Genomic DNA, 9,430 nt, shown 5'->3' with positions numbered 1-9,430 from the left:
CTTCTACAACAAATAATAATTTTCAAAAATAGGTGTGGTGGGAGTTAATAGTTTCGATGTGAAAATAATATTAGATGGTCTTATTACCTTTTAACATCGTAGATACATCTACCTTGTTATTGAGTTTTATTTTAATTATTGATTATTAATTAATTAATTCACATCACAGACGGTGAAATGGTGGTTAAAAATTTAATCTACAGATCTGATAGATTCATAGGCACAGATCCAAAAAGTTGTAAAGGTAAAAACAGAAAATTTGCAGAGAAAATATACATATCTTATTACCATATGGACCGTTAAGAAAAAGTTATTCACACCCTAATGTCCATTGCATAAAACAAGTACAACAAACTCGTTTTTACGATTTAAAGTCAAAATTTTAATCAATCAAACAATAGATCGAAATAGTATTTACTTCATTTTTTTATGATTAATCGCTTAATCGAATAAATGAATAATTTGCCCAGGTCTAGTGTACATGGATTACCAAGGAAATTCTTTGTTAGAAGTAATATTTGAAATTTGACATTCGTAATAATTTGATACGAACTTTTAATGTAAAGTATCTTCAATTAAACTTTACATCCGGTTATACCGGAAATAGATACTAACTTTTTTATTTTAAATATGACACCCTTTATTTTATTATATAATTAAAAATCAGGTGTTTTACAATACGAACCTACACGAAAACTCCACCGTTTAGGATAATTCACTATTTTCATTTTTTTTTTTTTGATAAAGAAGGTCTCAAAGATAACTTTGTACTGTCAATAATAACACACCCTCTTTAACCAAATTTTTATCGTGAGTCAACCATTTAAAGGTTTTTGATGTCATATAACTTCTCCTTTTTGAAATTTAAACAGTATTAAAAGTTACGGTATCGATTGCTTCATGGATTTGCATCTTACACGTGAGGCACGTTGGTGTATTAAGTAGATAAATAATCTTGACGTCATAATTAAATTCATCAGATGAAAAAAACGCAATTTCCTTTAAAATTACATTAATAAGTACAATTATGATGGGCTTGTATATATCATACATACAGAGAACTGACTATAAATTGCATGACTGATAATGGAAAAAGATGTAAATCATTAAACAGAAAATTAACGATCAATTTTTTCTTAATTTGGACGATTATTGATGACTTGTATTTTAAAAAGAAAATAATAATCTCCGAACTGTGCAAAGAAAATTAAATATCACACGAAGGTGTTTAGCATGACACGAATCGTATTTAAACAGACATCTTCTTGTGCGCCTTGCCTAGTTTTCCAGTAGAATTCATCCATTATGAGGAGCGCAATTGTTAGTTTGTTTCTGGTATTTACTATTTTTACATTTAACTCATTGGGAGATGCATCCGACTATTCTAAAAGGTATGAAGCGCTAGACCTAGATTCGATTCTTTCAAACGAAAGAATCCTTAAGAACTACATTAACTGCTTCTTGGATAAAGGCCCTTGTTCACCGGAAGCTCGTGATTTTAAAAGTAAGTATTATTTTATAAAAAATAGCTAATATTTTCATAATTTCACAATTTCTTCTCGCAAAACAATTATAACTCATTTGATTTCATCATCATCATAAGTTCGTTAGTACTAAGACTGGTTGAACAAGCACCTTCACTCTTACCTGTCCTCGTCATCATCATCATCATAAGGTCGTAAGTCCTAAGATTGGTTCGACACGCATCTCCACTCTGTCCTATTCTGAACTAGTAGTCGAATTTCTTTAAAACTAGAACAACCCACATCCTTAACTATTTGCGAACAGGAATGTAATCTAGGTCTACCTCCATCCCTCATAACTTCCGTTTCTGTCTCTAATATGTCTCTGACTAGACTTTCATGCCTGAAAAGGTGTTCTACTAACCTAACCCTGCTTTCACACAGACGGTTTTCTAACGGCAACCGTGCCGTGCCGTGCCGTAATTTCATTTTGCTTTGCGTTCACACTGCACACGGTTTTTCACGGTTTAGTTTTGTTTTGATACATGACCAAAATGGACGAATGAAAAAAACGCATGTTGTTACTAATTATATGGCATAATCGCAGAAAAACACAAAAAACAAGAAGATTTTGGATTCATCCACTACTTGAAAACAGACAATTGATGGGTGAACTTGTAACATTATTTCATGAGCTACGAGAGGATAGCTCCAAATTTTTTAATTATTTTCGAATGTCCATTAGGAGTTTCGATGAATTATGCGTAAAATTGCAAGATGATTTAAAAATTAGTAATAGTCATCAAAATTAATTGACAATGATTACGCTTTATTTAATATCAAGAGGGAAATAAAAAAAAAATGAGTATCAATCAGAAAACAATCTATCAGAAATAGAAAAAGGTTTTCCTTTCTGTTATGTAACGCTTTGATACCAAAAGAAATCAAATTATTAAAGTTTTCACTGTCTAGCTTATAAGAGATAAAAGAAGATTGTAATATATATCTGTACAAAACCTTGTTTCTTCAAAAATATCCGAGAAAATTTAAATGCTCATATTCAATATATCCTTTGTATTATCTTCCCCAATGATATATTATTAAGAAAGGAGGTAAATTTTTCTTAATTATATAATCTCTACCGATGCTTGGAGTAAGATTTTTACCTTGATAAAGACACTGTTCCAAATATTTTCACAGAGAATAATAATAATAATAGAAAGACAGATACAAAAGAATTCGAGTAGAAATATTTACAAAAGGGTGTAATATAATGTTTAGTCAAATATATGTTTTAAATTAAATATAGCGGTGTTATTATCCGCCACACTATATAATTTCTTCTGTTAACTGCACAATTCAGAGAGAAAAACGATCCTGAAAACAATTTTTGCCGTGTGAACACACGGCACGTGTGAATACTTCTATACACTTGCTTGTCTCACTGTTGCCGTGCACGGCCACGGCGCCGTGCCGTTGCAGTCCCCATGCCGTGCTGCGACGGCAGCCGTGCACGGCTACGGCAGCAAACCGTGCTGTGTGAACGCTTTCATATAACCCAATGTATTACTATTATTATACACGGCACGGTTGCCGTGCACGGCCACGGCAAAAAACCGTCTGTGAGAAAGCAGGGTTCTTCTCCATCCACGGTATTATCCTCATCATTTGTTGTTAAAACTACATTTCGAACGCTTCTAACCTTTTCTTTTCCGCCGCGCCCACCATCCATGTTTCGCACCCGTACAGCGCCGTACTCCAAACATACACCTTTAACAACTTTTTCCGAATTTCTAAATTAACCGCTCGCGAACATAGATGTGACTTCTTTTTATTCAAGGCGACTCGACCCTGCGCTATCCTCTGCTTTATATTCCTACTACTCCTTCTGTCTTGACTTATTTGACCTCCTAAATACTTAAAATCGACCACTTTTTCTAATTTTTCCTCTCCTATCTTTATATTCGCTCTTTCTCTACTTTTACTTCCCTTGCATACCAGTATTTGTGTTTTACTTCTTACCTATCATATGATTTATTTATTAATAAATAAAAGTAATACTAAAATGCAAATTTAGGCGAAGTTTGGGTATAGTACGGGGATATAGACTGAAAAGAAATGCACATTAAACACCATTTTGAAAAATTAATATCACTTTTAGTTTTCAAATAACTAAAGCAATTGATTTGGCAAAAACTTTATAAAATTGATAACTATTTCATTCCTATCTCAAACAGTTTCTATTTTTTTCCATTAAAGTCAAAAGTTGCAATTTACACTCAAGTGTACCATATTAAACCCAGAATAAACTTTAAATTTAGTATTAAGAAAATAAACAATCTGTTTTTTTTAATATTTGATTTTGAATTTCTTTTCAGAGGATATACCAGTGTTTATTAAATCAAAATGTGGAGATTGTACAGATGTTCAAAGAAAAGTGGTGCTTAAAGCTTCCAAGTTCTTAATCGAGAAGAAACCAGACGAATGGAAATTACTATTATCAAAATATGACCCCTCTGGGGAATATGAGGCGTTTTTGTTAGGAGAACTTAAGAAACAAAATTCTTAAGCAATTCAAACTAAATAGATTATGTTATACTAATATGTTATAAGTAGTTTAAATCAAAATTATGCTAATATGACATTAATTCAGAACAAATAAAAATGTAATTAGATGGGCTGTAGAGATTGTGGAGATATTTATAAAAATAGAATTGTATTGTAAAATTGCAAACAATGTATATTAATACAGGCAGGTCAACTAAATGGATATAGAGTTCGTTCATTTTAATTGCCCCGCCAACTGTTAACTGCAGTATAATAAAATACCTTATAATTTTCAGGATAAGGAAGTAAAGAATGGCCCACCATTATGTCCAGTAATTTAGCTCCAACATTATTAAAAAAATAAAATAAGTTATTTTGCCGAATTATGCTAGTGTTATCAGCAAAAAAAAAACAACATAAAACGGACAGACAGATACACGAGTGATCTGTTTTTTTATTCGGATGTACGGAACCTAAACCTAAGAACTAACTTAACATTGTAGTTGAAACAAAACATGTTCTCTCATACATTAAAACTGCAAATTTAGATTTGTACGCACAACATTGTTTTGTTGAATGATTTACTACATTATGATAAGACCATAGGCTTCTTATTAATTTTCCTGTAGGTAATTATAAGTAAAGAACTATTTTCTGAATTTTTTCAAAATTTTAGATTCAATAGTTGCGATGACAAGGGGGGGGGGATGGACAATTGTCATTTATTTTCTTAAATAAATACAAAACTATTCATTTTAAAATTTTTAAGAAATATTTCTGAGACCCTTACAAGAAGCTCTTTCATTTTATATGTCACACGATACAGTTTGCTAAACTTTTTTTTAATGTTGTATTGGCTCCCCAAAAATGACTTCCATGTTTAAAATTAATTTATTAACGTTATACGTCCGTGACAGGGTCACAGAAATTCATATGTTCATAGTTACTTGTACTACCCTTGAAAATGCTTACCGCAATTGTAGGCGAAATATTTTCCAAAGACAACGGTCAGGAAGCCCGAAAACAAAGAATAACAGTATTGAGGAGGCTGGCAGTGAAAGCCTACGTTTATTTATCCCTAACATTTTTGAAACAATATAATACAAATCCTTTTTTTGTTCAATAGTTTACAAAATTTATTTTTTATTGACTACTATGAAAAAACATCAGTTACCATTTAATTTTCTTTTTTTTTTTTTGAAGGAGGATAATTCCAAGAGTAGGAGAAATGGATAGCATTTTAAATATTCTTATTGAATACCTGCTTTTAAAATTTTCAAGCTTAACCGCTGACTAAAGAAAGGGTTTATATGTATATGTATAAATGTGAGGATGTTTCTTTAACAGTATGTAATTTTTAGAAAAGGAAAACGGACTTTCGACGTAATTTCATTTTAGTGTCAAGATTTAGAAATTTCAATTTTTCATATACTCTATAACAAAAAGTTGAGTACCTATCCTAGTGGCTGTTCACAATATACTTAAAAAGAGGAGGCAGGATGCTAAAAATGGTTTCATTTCAATGTTTCTCTTAAATTGTTAGTTTTTTTAATTTGATTCTCATTTTATTGATACTGGTATACCACCGTTAATTGAAAAGAGTTATTTGTAGTAAGGGTTTACCTTTCTGACATAATATTTGTAAGGGGGTTACAGAAAACGTGACGAAGGAAGGCGGAGTGATCTAAAAAGCCGAAATTGTGAGTATCCAACATTTTATTTTTATAGAAAGTTTGTACCTTAACTATCGTACCTATATAACTCATATAAATCTTAAAATAAATCAGAATTTAAAAGTCTAATACGAAATATGTAAATGTATACCAACCTACCTACTAAAATTTGCTAATTGCTGTATTTACTTCTGCAGAAACGATAAAAGTAAAGATCTAAACGTATATGTGAAATATGAAACCTGATATCGACTAGTTTACAAAATATCTACGATAGAAGTAACAGACAATTTTTTGTTAAAACACAAATACTTATAATAATTCATTCAAGAACTCAGTAAGTTATCATATTGTTTGATATTGTATTGTAAAATATTGCTTTAATTTAGCGATCAAAATGCAATTTTTATTTTTACTGGTATTATTGGAGTTCAAGTTCTGCAACCACATTTCTTTTCAGAATTTGCATGCAACATAACGTTAACGCTGGTCAAAAATATATTAGGTGATTGAAAAGAACGAATTCAATTTCTTATGTTATCGAAATACTAATTTTTCTAAATTAATACCTTTTACAAACCACCCTGTATATATCGAGTGCTTGTACGAGTGGGTAAATATGACAGTAACCATAACCCCGCTTCCCTGAACGTAAGTCGACATTTAGTAAAATTATCAGGTAATTGCCTCTAATTCCTGCGATTCCTTCGATTCGCCCCCACCTAAAAACACTTTTTAGTGTTGTGTAATATACATTTACATCCCCTACATCCATCTTCCCTCTTCGTTAAACAGTAAGTCAGTAAGTCCCATACTGCAAACAATCACCAATGTTTCTCTATAAAAACTTCCTACCTTTGTCACGCTGGCAACGCAAGTTAGATAGGAAATCGCATTAAAGAAATGCCAAAATTAAATGCTTTTCAAGTGCTGAGTTAAAAAATTAGGTGCAGGTTGTTGGAGAAGCTGTGATGCATTATGTATATCCCAATAACTCCATAGGTAAATTAATGAGATGGTTATGAGAGTTTCCCGATTTTATTCGAATATGAGAATTACGTATATGCTAATGAAGTGATTGAAGAATATCTTTAGTGCACTAAATAACACTTCATTCTTATATTGAAAAAATATCTGCAAAATCCCACAACTGACTGTCTTATTTATTACCTAGGGTGTCATCAGGTGCTATATATAGGAGCTTAGTGGTAGAGTACTGATACGTAAAACCAGGGGCCCGGTTCGATTCTCGGCTAGGGAGTAACAGCAGTAACAATTTTTCCTCTTTTTATTTAGTTTTCTGTATTTCAATGTGTCATTTCAATATGTCATTTCAATGCGAAACATGGACATGGTTGGCATGGCGGAAAAGAAAAGGTTAGAAGCGTTCGAAATGTGGTGTTACACGTGAGTGATGAGGATACCGTGAATAGAGAAGGTTAGAAATGAAGAGGTATTAGAAGAAATAGGAGAGCAGAGGACCCTATGGAAGTTAATAAGAAATAGGTGAGATAGTATAGTAGGACACCTGCTCAGGCATGAAGGTCTAGTCAGAGACATATTAGAGGCAGAAATAGGAGTTAAGAGGGGTAATGGTAGACCTAGATTAGATTAATATTCGCAAATAGTTAAGGATATGGGTTGTTCTAGTTTTGGGAAAATGCGAAGGTTAGTTCAGGATAGGAAAGAGTGAATGTACGTGTCCAACCGGTCTTAGGACTGACGACTTTATTATGATGATGGGTAAAAATGTGTAGATTTTCAAAATAGGAAAAAGGAAGAAAAAGTTTAAGTTCTATCCAAATACGAAAAGAAATTAATATTATAAAAAAGATTTAAAGTAGAAAAGATAAAAAAAATATGCGGTAAGTTACTTGTATGTCTGTATGTTAGTTCATTAATCACGTTTTATCAGGGGTACGAATTTGAATTAAACTTTGATATTTTCGTATAGACAACGTATGTCTTGGATTAGTGTATACACTTCTTTTCGTTCCTAGAAATATACATTTAACATTTGAGCGAAAAAATTGGTACTTAGATACATCTACATGTGTACCTACATTATACAATTCATTTTATAAAAACAAAACTATTAATTTAAATAAATCGGCAAAATTTTTATGCAAGACGTTACAAAATTGATTGATTTCCTTTTAAATCGACATCTCATTTCTTATTAGGGAAAATTCCTAGTAGTTGGAATAATTGTAACGAAACAGGCCCGGGCGCCCGGGTTCAATTTCGATACTGTGTTTTAATTTCTTATTCTAATTAACTATATACTCGTAGATTTCGCCAGAGCGGTGCCGGGGGCAAAATTAAGTATTTAATTAATCATTGTCTTGTATTTACGTATTACTATACGCTCAGGCAAACAAAAAATTTTTCTAGTAACAATAAATTATAAAATTGTCAGCATTAACAGTAACTACTTTCCATTTATTAGAAATCAAGGAAATTTTTAACTGCGTCATTTCGATTTAATGTTAAAATTTACTTTTTTTACCTTTTTTGCTTACTGATCTGTTACCCACTCTAAAAAATGCTAATTTAACATTTGCTTGTTTCGTATGTGTATTTAGATATTATATTAAATTAATTTTTGCGTTTTAGTCCCGACTTTAAATATGATAACCCCTTTGAATAACAATAGGTATAATAATAACAATGATGATGATAGTGGTAATTTTAAAAATCGATTCCTACTTTCAAAATCTGTTTGCAAAATTAAAATCGCATGATCTAGAGTTCCAGAGATCACTGAGGCTCACTGAAAAAGCAAGGTACAAAAAACATCAAATCGCTACTGCGAAAAAACTATTTCTCCGACAGCGCCGTATAAATTACTCTCATTTCCCAAATTGTAGTGTTACAACTATAATTATAGTACAACAGAGATATTGGTAAATTTAAAAAGAAGACGATGCATTTTCCAATTTTCTCTATTTTTTCCGTTAATATTGATCCAATCGAGTAGATCGAGATCTTAAATTGCAGGTTTTTTATTCCCTACATTTGTTTGTTGATGTCAAAGAGACTGCTCCTTTAGTTTACAGATTATAAGCAAAAGAGTGCATATTTTGACCTTAGCAGTGGTTAAGAGTTGGAAGCATGTTGAAACATTAAATGTGATCCCGATTTTTGTTTCGAAAATAACTCTAGTGATTGGCCTATAACGCAATAGTGACTTTCTTATAAGATCTGATGTATTGTAAAATTAGGATTAATTACGAATTCAATAAACCACTTTAACTTACGCGGGTCATCGCATAGCAGTCCGAGACGGCATATAGCAGGCAGACACATCGCAATAACATGAAACAAATACCGAAGTTACTGTTTTGCATAAAGAAGAGGAGGTAAATAGTAACTTACCGGGGGAATTGCATCCCCCATGCAGACCTTTAATAAAAAGCCCATCTTTCCATATCAGATATATATTTAACAAACCATAATCTTCAGAAATGTACATTCCCACCTGAAACGAGTAGAGGCTCCCCTGGACGCCCGACTAGCGCGCTAGTAGTCAGCATCCCAATGATTTGGTGTGAGAACACCAAGTAATGTCAACGGCGGCGCGTGTAGGGCCCCTCACCTACATGTCTCTGCTCCGGAGGAACCACATCCCCAGAGAGGACGGGATTTGCGCGCCGGGGGCTTGCACCACACAGATGCATAAAGTACCACACAGGTAAAACAACATAATCGCATCACACAGATGCATAAAGTACCACACAGGTAAAA

The 9,430-nt window shown here is 32.4% G+C and overlaps 1 protein-coding gene and 1 long non-coding RNA gene across 2 annotated transcripts in view; one reads left to right on the top strand and one right to left on the bottom strand.

The window, feature by feature from the left end:
- LOC112905255 overlaps positions 1–9,376 on the bottom strand; it is an 11,601-nt gene extending 2,225 nt beyond the window's left edge. Inside the window, exon 1 of the long non-coding RNA XR_003231653.1 lies at positions 8,944–9,376. This is a non-coding gene — a long non-coding RNA (uncharacterized LOC112905255). The remainder of the gene's footprint in view (positions 1–8,943) is intronic.
- LOC108742831 (ejaculatory bulb-specific protein 3) lies at positions 1,227–4,229 on the top strand. The gene is made up of 2 exons (XM_018478165.1): positions 1,227–1,504; positions 3,842–4,229. The coding sequence occupies exons 1-2, from the start codon at positions 1,306–1,308 to the stop codon at positions 4,030–4,032; spliced, it is 390 nt and encodes a 129-aa protein (XP_018333667.1). The 5' UTR covers positions 1,227–1,305; the 3' UTR covers positions 4,033–4,229.
- Positions 9,377–9,430: the final 54 nt, after the last annotated feature.

Source organism: Agrilus planipennis, unplaced genomic scaffold (genome assembly GCF_000699045.2).
Source record: "Agrilus planipennis isolate EAB-ADULT unplaced genomic scaffold, Apla_2.0 scaffold376, whole genome shotgun sequence".
In the NCBI taxonomy this organism is placed as follows: domain Eukaryota; kingdom Metazoa; phylum Arthropoda; class Insecta; order Coleoptera; family Buprestidae; genus Agrilus; species Agrilus planipennis.
This window is presented reverse-complemented; position numbering and strand designations above follow the sequence as displayed.